The 18,748-nt window shown below is 43.7% G+C and overlaps 1 protein-coding gene across 1 annotated transcript in view; it reads right to left on the bottom strand.

Annotated features, from left to right (window-relative positions):
- Positions 1–18,738, bottom strand: part of LOC115083370 (histamine H3 receptor-like) — a 36,869-nt gene extending 18,131 nt beyond the window's left edge. The window contains exons 1-2 of the mRNA XM_029587170.1: positions 18,525–18,738; positions 13,501–13,667 (exon numbers count right to left, since the gene is read on the bottom strand). Coding sequence (XP_029443030.1) covers positions 13,501–13,667; positions 18,525–18,738 — 381 coding nt within the window. The remainder of the gene's footprint in view (positions 1–13,500; positions 13,668–18,524) is intronic.
- Between the last annotated feature and the right edge of the window lie 10 nt (positions 18,739–18,748).

Raw genomic sequence — 18,748 nt, 5'->3', positions numbered from 1 at the left:
GCTCTTGCAGGAAACATAGAAACTGCCCCCATCACATGCCCCTGCTTCCGAACCACTGGATTGTCCACTTGCTAGTATCCAAGTTCAGATTTTCTCCATACGATTGCCTTGCTGCCCTCCGCTGCGCCCAATGGACAAAGGAATGGCCCATGACCCAAGCACATTCCCAATTGTGAGGAACCCTCTGTCGTTCTGCAAAGAAAAGAACACTGTTATGCATATGCCTGTATTACACCTCCCTCCCTTGACCCACTGCCTCCTCACTTCCGTACATATGACCTATATGCCTCCGATTTCCACCACCTGATCGCTTGAATCATCTGAGGTGGCAAACCTAATTCCGCTGCTGTGGTTGCCGCCCCAATTCGAAACGAATGCGGCGTAAAATACTCCGCTTCCAACCCTAAGCCCTCCCCTGCCCATTTCAGCACTTTGGAGAATTGAAAAATGGTCAGGGGCAGACCATCCTCATGAATCAAAAATGCACCCAGGGCTGCCGGTCTTACCCTTACAAACACTTGAATACTACGCACCAGGCATGCCACCTCATCACTGGCTGGTACCAAAGAAATCCAATGGCCCGTGCCCCTCTGATCCGTCTTGGACTTACAAATGCACAAAGTCACAGACTGCTCGTCGATCCAAACATGCTGGGCCATCAAACTCAACTGCAAAGTATTCCTTTTATATTTTGGCAACCAACTTGCTAACCTGCATGGCTCCAAAAAAGGACAGTGAGAATGCTGCTCGAAACAGCACAACTTCATATCGGGACCAGCAAACATACTTCACTTGCTTGGCTAACCGCAACAAATCAGCGTACTTGATAGGACCCCTCCAGTCCCTGACGCTCTCCATTACCCTCCCCCATCCCCCCAACACCCACTTCACCAAAAAAACTGCTGGCTGGATGACTCCAGCCCTCCAATTTTTGAAAAAAGGCAAAACCTACTAACTGGGAATGCACAGTTGCCAACGAATAACTGGTCTGCCTGGCCCACATAATAAACTGAACCACATCACATTCTCGAACAACCCCCCCCCTCCCCCTTGCCACCCCAAACTCTGCAAGAAACTAGACACAACTCTTCTGCCCTCCCGATAAGAGCGCCATGCGGCTGGCGCCAGTGATTGCTGAATCAATCTCCATGTGTCCGTCTGCCAAGGTGCCATAGCTGCTCCGGAAATGTCTCTCCTTTTGCGCTCGCCTATGGGGCCAACTCCCTGAAGACATCCCACATGAAACGAGAAAGAGCATCGGCAATTAGGTTCAAGTTACCTGGAACATGCCTGGCCTTGAGAGAAACATTCCATTTCAGACACAAGAAAACCAATTCCCTTAACAACGCGGCAACCCGAGGGTACCTGGCAGACTGCTTGTTGATCACTTGCACCACCCCCAAATTGTCACACCAGAAAACTACTTTTTTGTTCTGCAACCTATGCCCCCAAATGACCATGGCTACCACTATTGGGAACAACTCTAAGAATGTGAAGTTCCGAGTAATGCCTTCTACCACCCATTCCGCAGGCCACTCTTCCGCACACCATTGCCCCTGAAAATATAACCCAAAACCTGCTGCCCCTGCCGCATCCGAGTATAATTCAAAATCCTTGTTGGCCACTTCCGGCTCCTGCATCATGCACACTCCATTAAAGGAGTCTAAGAACCTTTCCCATATTACCAACTCCTCTTTCACTGCTCGCGTCACCCGAATAAAATGATGTCCTGCCTTCACACCCACTGTGCTCAATGAAAGCCGATGAATGAAAGCACGACCCATGGGAATCACACGGCATACAAAGTTAAGGGAACCAATCTGCGACTGCATCTCCTTTAACGTCACCTTCCTTGACCCTTTGACCGACCTAACTAATTCCTTGAGCCCACGTACCTTGTCCATTGGCAATCGTGACACCATTTTGACTGAATCCAGCTCAATGCCTAAGAATGTCAACCTAGTCACTGGGCCCTCTGTCTTATTCCGCACAATCAGCACACCTAAAACATTGGTAATCTCAAGAAAACCATCCAGCTGTTCTTGACAAAACTTTTGTGTGCCTTGGTCCCACAAACACAAAATCATCTAAATAATGCAACATTGCATCGTACCCGGTATGCTGCATCACCGACCATTGTATAAAGGTACTAAACGCCTCAAAGAAAGCACAAGAAATCGTGCAACCCATAGGTAAACAGCGATCCACGAAATAACCCCCTTTGAAAACAAAACCTTACAAGGGAAAGCTTTTTGGATGCATCGGTAACAACCTGAAAGCCGAGTCTATATTTATTTATTTATTTATTTATTTATTTTTTATTTTTATATACCGGAAGTTCCTGTATACAATACATATCACTCCGGTTCACAATTAACAGAGATAACTATCGCCGGGAAGGCGGTTTACATGGAACATACATGGAACATGGAACATATCGAATAAAGTGAACGGATAATCTATAATAAAGTACAATCTAATTTGAAACAACTGAAATCAACTTAGAAAATAACTTGGAACATATAACTGAAGCAAGATGAACATTACATTATTGCTGCAAGACAAGGCTGGATGTTTGTTCTTCTTGCTTTTAGCTCTCTGGGAAAGCTTGATGGAAGAGCCAAGTTATCCGCCTTGGCTAATAGCGCCCCTTGACCCGCACCTCGCACTAAACTAACTGCCTCATCAAAAGAAGCATACTTCACGGTACACTCCCTATGCGGAATGAAATCATTGATGGACGACCCTTCCGGATAAGATAAATTCAAGATCAGCCTAAACTTTCCCAATGCCTTCTTGGGTATAACTGCCAGTGGCGACAAATGCATCCTAGGGAAAGGAGGCCTCTCGAACGGCCCAACAACCCGTCCCAACTGTATCTCCGAACTCAACATTTCCCTGGCTACTTTGGCCAACTGGTAAGCCAACCTCGCATTTCGCGCCCGCCCACCATAACCTGGCCCCTCATAAGGGATAATACAACCAAAACTAAAGCCTAACACTAAAAACCTTGCTACCGCTGCATCGGGATAACCCCGCAACCAATCTCTCAAAACGGGAACAACTATCGGGGAATCCGCTTTCTGCTCCAAGACCTTATGGTTTACCACCCTTATTAAAGGCGGTATTCTGTCCTTGCGTACACTTAATTTCAGAGTGTGCTCCTCCGGAGGAGGAACAGGTGTGCCTGAACTTGTGCTCTGGAAAAAGACATGTGAGCTTGTTAAAGCGCCAGCAAATGTCCGAACTTCCCCCGAACCCTCTGGTACCTGTCTCATACTTTTGTCCACCCCTGACCCTCGAAAGGACCCACTTTTGCCACCTCTGATCCCCCCCCACCCACCATATACCCACTTTGGTTACCACCGACTCCCCCCCCCCATACACCTGCACTTTTCCCTGTGCCTACTCCCTTAACTGACATCTGGGTGAGCCACAGATGAATGCACTGAGTCCCCCAGGACATAAACCTGTTCCCCGCCATTTTGTCCCAAAACGTTTCATTGTAGTTGAGCCAGGCCCAACCTTCGTAATCCTTAAATGCGCCTAAGATGCTGTCCACATAGGACAACAATACCCCATACTGTGCGCGGATCAAAATGTTCCACCACACTAGCAAGCCTTAAGAAACCCCTTGTCCAATTCATGATATTTTTGGAAATTTTTGGCCCTGAACTTTCCTTTTTGTCCTTCTTTCTGGCTTTCTTTTTATCCTTTCTTCCCCCTCGTCTTCCTTCCAATAATTTAAAAATATTCACAAATTTGCATTTGCGAATACGCTTAACTAATCTCCTCGGCACCTCCTCCCAAAATTCCGTTAATGATGCCAGGGCAGGATGACCCATGTCATGCTTAGGCCCCTCTGCTAGCACCGTCCTCTCTAATGGCCCAAACTCTTCTGAGCTAGTCGAAAGCATGGACGAACTGGAAGAAGTAGAAACCTTTGAACGTTTCTTCTTCTTGGCCTCCCCTTTAGCATACTTCTCTTCACTTCCCGTAATCTTACCTGTCCCTGCTCTCGACGCATATCCCGACATATCCGCTCTCTGCACAACCTTCTCCGATCGCCTTCCCAATTGATCCACCAGTCTCTGTTGCCACGCCTTTTCTCTCCACGCTTCCTGCTGCGATATTCCTGGCAACGTTTCGTCCACCTAATCTGCAAAAGACGCTGTCTCCTTTTCGTCCCCTTTACCTCTAGTCACACCCTCGACCCCATGTCCTTTCCCCTTGGTACATGGCACTAAGAAGCACCGCTCCTGGCCCATAGCCCCTTTTTTCATGCCCTGACCTTCTGACAGTCTTCTACCCTCCTGAAAATCTTCATCCCTTAATTCAGCCCCGAAATCCAAATGCCAACCCCCTATGCCACTCCTATCCCCAAGTTCTGCCATATGGCGAGATTGGGAGCTAATCCCGAAGTGCGAGTCAATGTATTGGCCCACAATGTCCGCTATCAGATCAACTGTTGGTACTCCCGGTACCCCTGTCTAACATGGGGCAGAAAAGGGGGTAAGGGAATGCGTCCTCCCACGACGCTCTGTGGCACATCCCTTGCTAGCACCTGCTACTTTGTCCTATCCTGTCCCCATCCTTAATCCTCTACCTCCTTTAGAATTAACAGCAAGGCCTGCAATCGCTCCCTGCATAGGCCGAGCTGGCCTGGATCCAGCAATCCTCTGTGTGCTTGAACTCCCTCCTCCCCTCTGGAGCTGCACTGCTCTGGAAATAGGAACCCTCATCTGAACCAACCTTCCTTTACCCATAAATGGCTGACTCCGCCCCTTTGGCACCGCCTTCTGTCCTGATCCCGCCCCTACTGGGCCTGAAGCCGGCAAGGCCTGCCACTACATGTTCCGTGCAGGCCCGGCCCTCTTCCTTTTTGCCGACAGGCTGGAGGTAAGAATTGCCGGGGGGAGAAAGGCTGGGGCAGGTGAATGGGGCGCGAGCCACGTAGGGGGGCGGGGCCGTTGGTATCAGGCAATGGCAGGAGCAAGGCGCCCGACGCATCTAAAAAAATTTCCGCCTCCCAACATGCTGAGGAGGGGGAAGGGGGTGACAGCGAACGAGGGGGAGTGGCCTGCTCAAAAACCGGAGGGTCAGCCGACTCCAGGCTGCTCTCCCCGGAGTCCGAAAAACAGGTTGCAGGTAGGTCTGTGAGGGAGGGGGTTGACCGGACCGGCAAGGAAGCTATCGGGGGGGGTTCCCCCTGGGGTGGACCGCTTACCAATGGGGACTGGTCAGCGTAGAAAATCGCCGCCTCCCCAAAGGCCTCGCCGCCGGCCGCCGGCTGTAATTCCCTTCTCATCATAGGTCTGGTGATCACGGAACGGGCTCGGACTCTCCTCATTCTAGCTAAATGCTTGAACAAAGGAGGCAAACTGAAACAAAAACACACAAAAACATGGAAAATAGCCGCGGAGCAAACGCAGAATAAAACCTGCTGCTTGCTTCGCTGCTACTAGCTGACTGAAATCAGCTTACCGCACCAAAACCCCTTATCCCTAACTCAGCCAATGAGGATGCAGCAATTCAAAATTGTTGCCATCCACATCGGTTGCTCACCCCCCCCCCCCCCCCCCCCCGCTCGCCCCCCACCTGCACCTAGACGGCTCCCTGCTGCTAGCCCCATGTTATCTGCAGCAGCAGGAGACAAGCTCGTGCTGCCTTCTTTTATATTCTTTTGCCTTGGTTACTGATTATATCCCTGTCTTATTTGCTATGATTGACATTTATGTAGAAAGGTTTGATTAGGGATTTGTTTGCTTAGATGCTACCTAAGGTTAACACAGGTTACCCCATTTCTTCATTTGCATCCTCTACCCACTAGGGATCCTCTGTGTTTATCCATGAATGCATAGTCTTTATTGACCTAATAAAGAACTATAGAGCAAAGCATTACTGCAATTCAGAACCAGGTTTCAGCGCTCTGACAAAAAGCTTTTTCTGAGGTAAAACATTAATTAACAAAGCTTTGTTTTTGGTTCCTAAACCTTTTATTTCTTTTGAGTGCAGGTCTGCTTTTCTATACATTAATTCTCATCATTGCCATGTCAACAGCTTCAAACTATTGGTATTGCATATCTTACTTTGTATTATGTTTGTTTATTTTATCTGCACAATGCTGGAGTATATACAATATATGTGTTTAGGTTTTCTTTCACTTCTGTTTACTGCATCAGACTCTTGCAAAGCAAGTATGACAAGGCTCTGGAAAGTGATCAGGAGAAGAAGTGTCAGTCCCTGTAAACCTGCTAAAGGCCCTAGATTACTCCTCTAAGGACAAAAAGCTATCATCCAAAACAGACCGGATAAAGATCTGGAATGATAATCTAACAAAAGCCCCACAAAAAATGTTCCGTGGCCTCCCCACAGATGCTCTCTGAACTCCCAAGAACTTTGTTATCTAAAAAAACAAGGGCAGAAGCTAGAAAGAAAATAGTATGAAACACTCCTCAAAGAAGGCCTATCTAAAATTCAAACAACACCTGACAGCATAGCACAGAGCAATAACAAAGGTCAAAAAAGGGCACTTTTCTCAACGTATTGAGCAAGCCTCAAGTCCAGCTGAGAAACTCAAATAATAAAAGGTGTCATCCATCCCCTACCTCATCAAAACCTAAGCTCTCAACCTAAATTAACAGAAAATGACTTTGCCTCCTTCTTTGACAATAAAATCAAAGATTTCCTCTAGAACTCTCAAGAAATGTCCCACATAGACATGAAGACAATCTCAACCTTCCTGAGTATCTTAGACGTATGGGACATATTTACCCCAACCACCAAAGAAAGCCTCAATAAAGCTCTGGTAATGAAAATAACAGCACCAAAGCCTTATAATGAATTATTAAACACAATTCCTCAAATAATTACACTTCAACAGCCAAAAACGCTGCCAGGAAACACTATCATCATGGGAATCGTGTTGATTAAAGTCCAATATTTTTTATATTTTTATTGCAAGTAAAACATTTTTTTAATTTAATCTTTCATTGTGTTTCATTGTATTCAAAGCTTCTTAGCTCTTTTATGGACTTTAATCAACACGATTCCCATGATGATAGTGTTTCCCCACTGCATTTTCGGCTGTTGAGATGACATTATTTAAGGAATTGTGTTTAATAATTCATTATAAGGCTTTGGTGCTGTTATTTTCATTACCAGTTTTTGTGGTTTGGTAGTAGTTTAATTCAATAAAGCTCTGATCACTTTATGCCAAACTACCTGCACTTTCAACTCTTGCCCATCTAAGTTAGTGAAACTGGCAAGCAGGGGTCTCATAATCCTGGGCATCCAAAACGGAAGTCTCCATTAGACTAGAACTGTTAAGCTGCTACACTCATGAATCTCTGACTGTATGTTACCATTCTAATATGTTGCACTCTGACTTGGATGAATTTCTTATTCAAAAAGATCGGTAATAAATCAAAATAAATCAATTAAAATATGTAGTATACCAAACCAGAAATTTATGGAGCACTATACAATTCAAAAATCTCATCTGAGACTGTGAACCACCTGAGAGGAAGAGGTGCCAGCAGCAAGAGGAGCGGGTTAAAGAAGCTCTCACATTGGGTTGGGTCAGGCCATGAGAGGTCAGGTGGGGTAGGGGAAGACTGTGGCTGGGAAGCTTCCATTATCTGGAAATAGCTATTTTTCAGAAAGGGTTTTACCCCAAACCTTATGAATGAAAGAGTTACGAGAGTGCTGGGAAGTGGTCCCAATTCCGGAGAGGTTAGTGTGCCCTTAGTGTTATTGTTTGTAAGGTTTTGGGTGGACCCTTGGACACTGTGGCAGATGACCATGCCCACGGGGGGGAGTCCCGTGAGGGGCCACAGGTCAGGCTCAGCTTAGGACATACAAGACAGAATTATCTTTTATTAAACAGAGTTGAAAAGTCACCAGAGGTGGCAGTAATTTATTTATTTATTTATTTTTAGGTTTTTATATACCGGAAGTTCCTGTATACAATACATATCACTCCGGTTCACAATTAACAGAGAAAACTATCGCCGGGAAGGCGGTTTACATGGAACATACATGGAACATGGAACATATCGAATAAACTATGATAAAGTACAATCTAATTTAAAACAACTGAAATAAACTTAGGAAATAACTTGGTACATGTAACTGAAGCAAGATGAACATTACATTATTGCTGCAAGGCAAGGCTTTGAGTAAAGATGAAGGCAAGGCAATGAGTAAAGATGAAGCCTGGCTGGGCTTGTAGTCCCTCAGGACACTGGAACAGCGATCCCTCAATAGCTGTGCTGTAGTGGAGAGAAACTGAGATAGTGAGTACAGTGGAGCATACACAGGGTTCTGGAATAGAGCCTCTTTGGTTGATTACTCACACAGCGGTTTCTCCCAGAAGGTAACACAGAAGCTGGAATAGAGGCAGGCCCTCGAGAAGCGAGTACCTGGTTCCAGAGAACAGCTCTGAGAGAATATAGAAGGTAACTCACTGATGGTGTAGGCAGTGGGTTCTTCCAAGGAGAAGTGAGCTCAGGCAGCGAGTCCGGGAACAGGGGCCCTCGAGGAGCGAGTACAGGTTCCAGCAGAGACCTGAAAGAAAAGAGAGAGGCCCCCGAGGAGCGGGTATCCCGATAGAGTAAGTCCAATTAAGGAGAGGCAGAGTAGCTAGGTATGGAGAGCAAATCCCATCCGTAAGGAGTCCCTTCACCAGGAATCCCTTCACCATTGCTAACTCGAATAGCTAGCAAACAGAGTAGGCTTTTGTATCCGGGATGCGTGATGTCATCATAGGGGGACGCCCCTGAGGTTCGCACCAAAGAAGGAATAAGAAACAGGGCTGCACGGCACGCATGCCCTATGGTAGCTGAGCAACATGGCGGGAAGCAGCGCCCAAGCCGGACCAGGGATGCTGGAGAGGACGGCAGGCAGACGCCGCGGCAGCCAGATGTCCATCAACTATGGGAGGAGTCTCCAAAGAGGCAAGGAGGGCGGAGTGGAGATGTCAGGCAGCGACAGTTTAACACTTAGACCACAGCGCAACCACAGAGGAGCTCCGGGGAAGCCCCGAGGCAGGCGAGACGTGTCCAAGCACGGGCGGATAGGCTGAAGACCAGGAGCCCTGACGTCTGCCGAACCTGAACGCATCAAAGAGACCCAACAACGCAATGTCGGTCTCTGTGATAGCCCTCGACCACTTGATAGCCCTTTTGGACCTGCCACAGGGTACGGCAGATGCATCAGGATGGACAGAGGTTGAGGGCAGAAACAAGAAGACTCAGACGAAGACTCAGGATATTCAGTAGACATGGACATAGACTCAGGATACTCAAGGAACTCAGACAAGGACTCAGAATACTCAGTAGACTCAAACAAGGATTCATGTTGCTGGATGTTTCAGGCAAGGGTTCAGAATATGGAAAAAGTACTGAGTGAGTGCTGCATCGCTGCACGCCCTACACAGCTACTCGTGGCTGCTTGCAGACCATGCCGAAGGCGAAGAAGACTCATCAAAGTCTTTAGGCAAGGATGGAAGTAGGCACCAGGAACTCCGAAGACCAGGAAAGGATTCAAGACTCAGGATACTCATAACTAGGCATTAATCACAAGGGTCTTCCAGAGACTAGTGCTGCTGACTGAAGAAGGCAAAGCATCACTTCTGGACACGGAACCTCAGGACATCTGGTCCTCAGACTCCCAGAACACTCAGTCAAGAGCATCAAGGAGATGCCAAGGGATGGAACATCTAGGCATCAACATCTGGATACAACAGGACATCTGGACCTCGGACCCCCAGGACACTCAGTCAAGAGCATCAAGGAGGCACCAAGAGACGGAACATCTGGACATCGGACTATCTGGAGAACATGACATCAGGGACATCAAGGCAATGACATCAGGAACCGATGAGACAGAAATACAGGATCCGACAAGAAACCAGGAACTAGAAGAAGACAATGAGGGAATTCCCAACAAGGAATGGAATGCCTTGAAGAAGCTGGCAACGTAGAGAAGTCCAGGAGCGGACTGACTCCTTGCAAAGGCATTGAAGAACTGATGAAGGGCCCTTTTTATAGGGCTGACCAGGATGACATCATCAGGAGGGGCCATGGGACTACTCCCACCATGGGCCCTTTAAGAACCGAAGAGAGGCATGGCCTCATGCCTAAGGGCAGGACCTTGAAGAGCGGCATCCATGCTGCAAAGTAGAGCAGGAGTGGCACTAGGCCACCAGACCAGGTCCCAGTGCCAGAGGCGGCTTCCAGGCAGCAGAAAGGAGGCTGGGGGCAGCACCATGCCATGGAGGAGGCCGCCGATGTCGGCGGCCTTCAGGTCACATGAAAGCACGATGGCGGCTCCCTGCCGCCACACAGCAAGGAGAATGTTGCAGACTCTGGCCACATGGAGATGGCGTCGGGGGCCTCCTGGGCACAAAGCTAAATGACAGCGGCTCCGAGCCGCGTAGAGACGGCTTCAGCGGCCACTGGGCCGAAGAGGAAGGACAGAGAAGAGGTGAGAGGTTGCTCGCGGCCCTAGCCACGAGCAGAATTGTAATAGAAAGTGTAATATTTATTCATTTATTTATCTATTCATTTATTTGTTTATTTACTTTTTTATTTATTTGTTTGTTATGTAGAATGGGATTTCACGCCTTTCATTTAAACATGAAAGCAGAGTGCAATTACTAAAATAGTATTATAATTATTCATTGTACAACAGTAAATTATCAGGTTAATAGATGAAACAAAGCAATTCTTATATCATGTTAATTGAAGTGATTTTAGGCATGTACACAGGCAAAAGTTTTGTAATGTTGCCTGCTCTGTAGAATTGTCCTGAAGCCTCACAGAACTAAAGGTTAATGTCAAGGAAATTGCTGTAAGCAACCATGGAGAAAACTCTTAGGGAATTGTCAGCAAGAGTAAACTTTACATTGAATCAGAATTTTTCCTGTTATTAGCTTCTTAGTAGCATCATATATATTTGGAGAATATAGTCCAGTCAGTATTTGAAATATCAAGCGTAAAGAGGAAAGACAATAGGAACAATGAGTCTCAATTGATGGAAAGCCTACTTTTGTTCCATTTTGCATTCTTTCGTTCAGCTCATTTGCTGAGGAAATTCTACTCAGTCCCTGCTCAAGTTGTAACAAAGTATAAAGCCCTATTTATTAGTACCCAGTCAATCATGGTCAGAATTCACCCCTACCTCAGACACTTCTATTCTAGCCATTATAAACAAACAAAAACCCTCCAACTCCCCTTATAATCCATGCTCTGGAGCCTTTTTCAAAGCTCTCAAACTTGAAGCCTGCTCTTTTCTTACTCTTCTAGTTAATCAATCTCTAGAATCAGGTGAATTCCCCCACACTTTAAAAAAGACCTCTATACTACCAATCTTAAAAGCTAAAGCAAAAGATACATCTGATCTCAACAATTACAGACCTATAGCATCTCTTACTTCCCTGGCCAAACTAATAGAATCTGTAGTACTCCATCAGTTAACCGATTTTCTTACAGAGCACAATATTCTTCATATTAATCAACATGGATTTAGAAAAGGTCATTCCACAGAAACACTTCTTCTATCCTCTTTTGATACTTTTTTCCGTGCATTCGACTCATATACAGACTACATTATAGTTTTCTTAGATATATCAGCAGCATTCGATACCATTAATCATCAGATACTCATTTCAGGTCTTCAAAACATAGGCATCACAGGTACAGTTTTGAACTGGTTTACATCCTTCCTCTCCAACCGACCTCAACAAGTCAATTATAGTCAGCACTGCTCTTCCCCATATATCATTAATTCCGGCGTTCCTCAGGGCTCATCTCTTTCTCCTATTCTGTTCAACATATATCTACTTCCTTTATGCTACATTCTATCCTCTCTTAATCTTCAGTTCAAAATTTATGCAGACGACATCCAATTTTTTGTCCCATATAAATCATCCTGGTCAGACACTCTATCTTTAGTTTCTCTATACTTATCTACAATCAACTCTTGGCTCTCCCACAATCGATTAAAACTGAATCCAGCAAAAACTGAGCTCGAATACTTAACTTCCATCTCTGATTCTTCATTAGGTCCACCATCACATCTTACAATCAATAATGTTACTATCCCCATAACACGCTCTGCTATAAGCCTAGGTATAAACATTAATTCAGATCTTTCTCTAAAACAACACATATCCTCACTTACAAAAAAATCGTTTTTCAAACTACGTCTGTTAAAACATCTTCGTCCTCTACTATTTTACCGAGATTACAGAACCATTCTTCAATCCTTAATCTTCTCTGGCTTAGACTATTGTAATGCTCTCTTCCTAGGATTGTCAGACTCTTCACTATACCCCCTTCAACTGATCCAAAACTCTGCAGCCCGGATACTAACCAGAACATCTTTACGTCATCATATCACCCCTATTCTACAATCATTACACTGGTTACCCATAAAGTTCAGAATAAAATACAAAATTCTCTCTATTATCCATAGTTTAATTCATAACCATAATCATACTTCTACCTGGCTTTGTTCAATACTGTGCATATACAAACCGACGCGACACTTAAGATCACTTAACCAAAATTTACTAGATATCCCTTCTCCTAAACAAGCCAGATTAGACCTCACTAGAAAAAGAGCCTTTTCAATAGCCGGTCCAACACTTTGGAACACTTTACCAAACCATCTTCGCTCGATATCCAACCCTGCACATTTCAAAAAATCTCTCAAAACATATCTTTTTCAACTTGCATTCAACACGTCTTCTAATTAAACTTAATCATCAATACCGAAATTACCCTCTTAAACATAGTTACACCCATTACAATCCCATTACATACCTGCTCATTCACACGTTTCCAACTATCATACCCTTCTCCCTTCTTCCCTTTATCTCATATAATTTTTACGCTCTATTTCTCCCACTTCCCCTTCCTCCTCCCGTTCCCCTTCCCCCCCTTTTTCCCCTTTTCCCCCAAAACAATAAGCCCATGGTTCCAAACTTTTTATATTTTTAATAACCTTATATACTAGCATTCTGTCTAGTTATTACCAATTTTTATGTAAAGTTTAAAAATTCCATTTTATTTTGATTATTTTATTTTTGGTTTTAAATCTGTGAACTGTTTTTGATAAAATTTCTTTTTTAAAAAACGGTATATAAATACTTTTTAAATAAATAAATAAATAAATAAATAAATAAATCCTTTTTGGGATTCCTGCTATATCTTGTTCTTCAGTATTTTAGAACAAGTTTACATTGTGATGGTTATATCAAATGATGAAATTTCCAGGAATAGGTCCCATCAGAACTGTTAGCATAGGCAATGACCCAGGTTTATTTCTTCAGTGATTAAAGTAATGAGCTAACTTTGTCCTTCAAAACATATAACTTAGAAGGCATTCAGTGAAATTGAGAAAATATTTCTTGATGTTTCTGTGTATATGAAATACCTTAACAAAAACATGTTCATATTGGACAAGTTAAAGTACCCCTTGTGCATAACTTACCGCATTTGTGACAGACAGAAAACGATCATGGCTGATCAGCACAATACTAAATACTGAAGCCAAACAGATAGGATATTCTATAGCTAGCCAAAATTTACAGAGTCCTCTTCCAAGTGTCCATTTTCCATTTAGCACGTAGCTTATATATATGGGCAACGTGATGGATCCTAAGAAAACACATTGATGAAAAACAACGCACCATGTTAATCTGTATATGGATGTCGCGCAATGCATATTTCAATCTACTGCTCCCCTTTCTTTCAGAACAGATACTAGTATAAAGATGATTGAGATAAAAAGCAGCAGCAATGGGGGGAACAATTTTTAAAGCTATTCACCTGAGTAAATTGGCCTGACAGAAAATTGCTTCTTCTGTTTAACTGAAAGCATGTAAGCTTCCATGGTGTGGGGTACTTTGAGGTCGTCTACCCAGACGACCTCAAAATAGCATCCATCAAACCGCTACTTAAGAAGCCTAACTTGGACCCCAAAGATCCTAACAACTTCCGTCCAATCTCAAATCTGCCTTTCATTGCCAAGGTGATGGAGAAACTAGTTAACACACAACTAGCAGATTACATAGAAGAACACAAAATTCTCTTCCCCACTCAATTCGGTTTTAGAAAAGCCTCAAGCACCGAATCCCTTCTCATCTCACTGACTGACTACATTATTTTGGGCCTCGATAAAGGACAGGCCTTCCTACTGATCTTATTGGATCTATCGGCAGCGTTCGATACTGTGAACCATGCCATATTACTAAATCAACTAGCGAACATCGGTATTGCAGGATCAGCACTAACATGGTTCAAAACATTCCTAGAAAACAGAGGTTTCAAAGTTAAAATTCACAACAAAGAATCCCCCAGATACCCATCATCACAAGGAGTTCCTCAGGGTTCCTCTCTCTCACCAACACTTTTCAACTTATACCTTCTCCCGCTTTGCCAACTGCTAAACAAATTGAACCTAAAACACTTCATATTTGCCGACGACGTCCAGATTGTGATCCCTATCAAAGAATCCATCACTAAAGCGCTAGAACTTTGGGAAAATTGCTTTCAAGAAATTAACGAGCTCTTATCCAGCTTAAATCTAATCCTAAACCAATCAAAAAGTGAATTCATTCTAATCTCTCCAGATAACTGCAAAATCACTACAAATCCGCCAGCCAACTTGCAAACCTCAAAAGTAAGAGATTTAGGAGTCTCCATAGACAACAGACTAAATTTGAAATCGTTTATCAACCAAACAACCAAAGACTGCTTCCACAAACTGCACGTATTAAAAAGAATAAAACCCCTATTTCACTTCCATGATTATAGAACAGTGCTCCAAGCAATAATATTTGCGAAAATTGATTACTGCAACTCCATCCTACTAGGCATCCCATCATCTCATACTAAACCGCTCCAAATGATACAGAACACCGCAGCAAGAATTCTAACAAACAAAAGAAGAAGAGATCACATTACACCAGTCCTTAAAGACCTACACTGGTTACCAATCCACTACAGAATAATTCATAAATCCCTCACCACAATCTACAAGAATATTCATGGACTGGCTCCACTCCATTTACAAATAGCTCTTAAAAAACACTCCTCCAACAGACCCATCAGGGAAGCATATAGAGAATATCTACAGGTACCACACAACAATACCACCCAACATATAACATTGAGAGATCGGGCCTTCTCCACAGCAGGTCCCCCACTGTGGAACTCCATCCCCCTAGAACTAAGACAGGAACCATGTCTTCAAACCTTCAGGAAAAGACTGAAAACATGGCTGTTCATGAAAGCATTTCCGGACCCTTAAAGATTCTCTACCATCAAATGCAGCATTACTGATCATTTCCTATTAAACTGAAACAGTCTCTATCTACCAATCATTACAATGTTTTACTTCTCGTTAAACTGTTTATCTTTCCTCTAACTCTAATCCCAGTTAGAATGACCCCGTTTTATTGTAACTTTTTTCTTCCATGCACTTGTTTTACCTTTTAATGTATACTCTTATGTTATTAGTTATTTACGTTATAATGTATTTCTCACCCCTTGTTTTATGTAAACCGACATGATACGAACTCCGTGAATGCCGGTATAGAAAAATACAAATAAATAAATAAATAAATACTTTTAGCTGGATTAAAAAGACGCATCCCCAGTGGTGGGTTTTAGTAAGGGAGGAAAATATTACATGTACAATAGATTTTTAAATGTCCGCACACTATTTTGCCCCTGCACGCATAAATAGGAAATAGAAAATGTTATTTATTTATTTAAAATACATGGCGCACAAATATTTTTTTTAAAGTCAATTTTAGCTTGTGAACTTTCTCTGTGGCTGCTAATTTTCAGAGGGAAGCAATGTGGATGGTTTCCTTTAGAAAATCATCTACAATGTACTCAGCCTAAAAATTCCCATGTACATTGCAAACATCAAGGGCTATTGAAGACTGCCCCTATGCTCTCAAGTTGAAATACAAAATTATACCGCTAGTGAAATTCAAAGTATAAGTAGTAATAAATTTACTGAGGTCTGGGTGATTGTGATTTACTGTTTTTAATATCAGTGGTTCATTAAATTGTACAAAAACGAAAAAAAGAGCACCCTTGGATTTCCACCCTAGCAATATCCTATTCCAAAAAGGAATCCATCAATGTTAACTTCTAATGACAAACCACTTACGAGTTAAACATGCTGAGGAAGATTTTAAAAACATACGCGTGCGCGAACAAAAGTACACCAGATTTTATAAGATATGTGCGTAGCCGCGAGTATCTTATAAAATCCGGGGTCAGCGCACGCAAGGCTGCGCAAAATCGGCAGCCTGCGCGCTGAGCCGCGCAGCCTGCCTCCGTTCCCTCCGAGGCCGCTCCGAAATCGGAACGACCTCGGAGGGAACTTTCCTTCCGCGTCCCCCCACCTTCCCCTCCCTTCCCCTATCTACCCCACCCCCCAGCCCTACCTAAATCCCCCCTTTACCTTTGTTGGACAAGTTAAGCCTGCTTGAAGCAGGCGTAACTTGCGCGTGCCGCCCAGGCATCCCCCGGCACAGGCCGCAGTGCTGGGGGACTCAGGACCGCCATCCCGGCCCGCCCCCGAACCGTCGCCACGCCCCCGGACCCGCTCCGGACCGGACCCGGACACGTCCCCGGACACGCCTCGGACACGCCCCCTCCCGCCCCTTTTACGAAGCCCCGGGACTTACGCGCGCAGGGGTTTTAAAATCTACCCCTAAATGTATTTGTCTTCTTTATTATTAATTATATTTTCTTTCGCCACATCAGCAAGCCTGACAATGTACCTCACGGGTTTTCAAAATGAGACCGTCCGGACTTTTAATCATTTGCGGTCTAAAGAATGCAATATTTTTTAGAAAGTTTTTTCAAAAACGGTGGTGATAATTGTATCTTGCATGTATGTTGTATTCAGGGACCAGCTTGGGTTCAAGCAAGCTGGACCCTGAATACAACAAATTGTAAGCAAAATTTTATGATTAACTTAGCTAACATAGTTAATGCTAGGGATGTGACTCGTTTTTTGACGATTTAAAACAATCGTCAGATATATTTTAAATCGTCAAAAATCGTTAGAGTCGCGATACAATAGCAATTCCCCCGATTTATCATCAAAAATCGTAAATCGGGGGAGGGGGAGGGTGGGAAAACCGGCACACCAAAACAACCCTAAAACCCACCCCGACCCTTTAAAACAAATCCCCCACCCTCCCGAACCCCCCAAAATGTTTTAAATTACCTGGGGTCCAGTGGGGGGGTCCTGGCGCGATCTCCCGCTCTCGGGCCACGGCTGCGTTAATAGAAATGGCGCCGGTGGCCCTTTGCCCTTACCATGTGACAGGGCAAAGGTAGCGCCGGCGCCATTTTGGTTCCTGTCACCCGACGTCACGAGTGCAGGAGATCGCTCCCGGACCCCCGCTGGACCCCCAGGGACTTTTGGCCAGCTTGGGGGGGCCTCCTGACCCCCACAAGACTTGCCAAAAGTCCAGCGGGGGTCCGGGAGCGACCTCCTGCACGCGGGCTGTATTGCCAATATTCAAAATGGCACCGGCGCTAACTTTGCCCTCACTATGCGTGTAATCCTTTTAAAATCCGGCCCTTAATGTTTAACTCGCGAGTGGTTTGTCGTTAGAAGTTAACATTGATGGTTTCCTTTTTGGAATAGGTCATTAAATTGTACACCTCGTTGAATGTTTTCTGGGAGAACAATATATAGAATTTTGTAAATAATCAAATTTACAAAATGATTACAAAATGTTATTTTATCTTTTTTTAGGAACAAAGAGTCTGCATTAACTATGTTAGCTAAGTTAATCATAAAATTTTGCTTACAATTTTTGGATTGCTGAATGATAATTCAATTTGTATAATAATTAACAGTGAAATACCTGTAAAACGGTTTAAAATAAGACTGAAATATTTTTGTTTTTATATTCCTCTATATAAAGAACAATTTGCTACTACTAAGCAGCAGAGAAACTGAAAATGTCAAATACAGCATATTAACAAGAAGTAGTACTCCTGGATAATTTTCAGAACAAGCTTATTTCCTTTGAAGAAAAAGCAATTTCTTGTGCTCCTGCGCTTTTGATAGATAACTGAATGCTCATGTAAGATCTGCTGGTGACAGCATTGTACTGCAGCTCTAAAAAACACACATGAGCAGTCACTATGAACAAATGCAAGTAGCTGGAAGCAATCACACTTATTGATACAGTACATGTTCATTTACCTTTAGCTACTGTACATGGCTTTATTTTTTTTAATGGACTTTTTTCTTATCTGCTCTCCAGTAAAGTAGCTCTAATGAACCAAATTGTAAAGTCAAAAAATCCCCACAACTAAACTATATAAATAAAATGAAAATAGAAGTCTGTGAATATTAGATTTATAGAGAAAAGATAAAACGTATTGTATGAGCTGCATAGTGGAGTATTCTTTTATACCTGTACATTTTAGAATCAATTAAAAACACAGTTTCATGGCATTGAAACTTACCCTCTAGAAAGTCGCAGATTGCAAGATTAAGAAGTAAAAAGTTGCTTTGGCTTTTTAGCTTTCTGTCTATTACAAAAACAAAAATGACCAAGCTGTTTCCCAGTACAGCACTTCCATCTGCCAGCATCAGGAACACGGAGACAATCAGTCGTGTAGTGCTTGAGAAACCTTCCCAAGGAGCTTTGCTGACCCTGGAAATATTATTGCTTTGCATCTTGTACAGC

The sequence above is a fragment of the Rhinatrema bivittatum genome, chromosome 2 (genome assembly GCF_901001135.1).
Source record: "Rhinatrema bivittatum chromosome 2, aRhiBiv1.1, whole genome shotgun sequence".
NCBI classification, from domain to species: Eukaryota; Metazoa; Chordata; class Amphibia; order Gymnophiona; family Rhinatrematidae; genus Rhinatrema; species Rhinatrema bivittatum.
The sequence above is the reverse complement of the archived record's forward strand: the minus strand, read 5'-3'. Positions and strand labels throughout refer to the sequence as shown.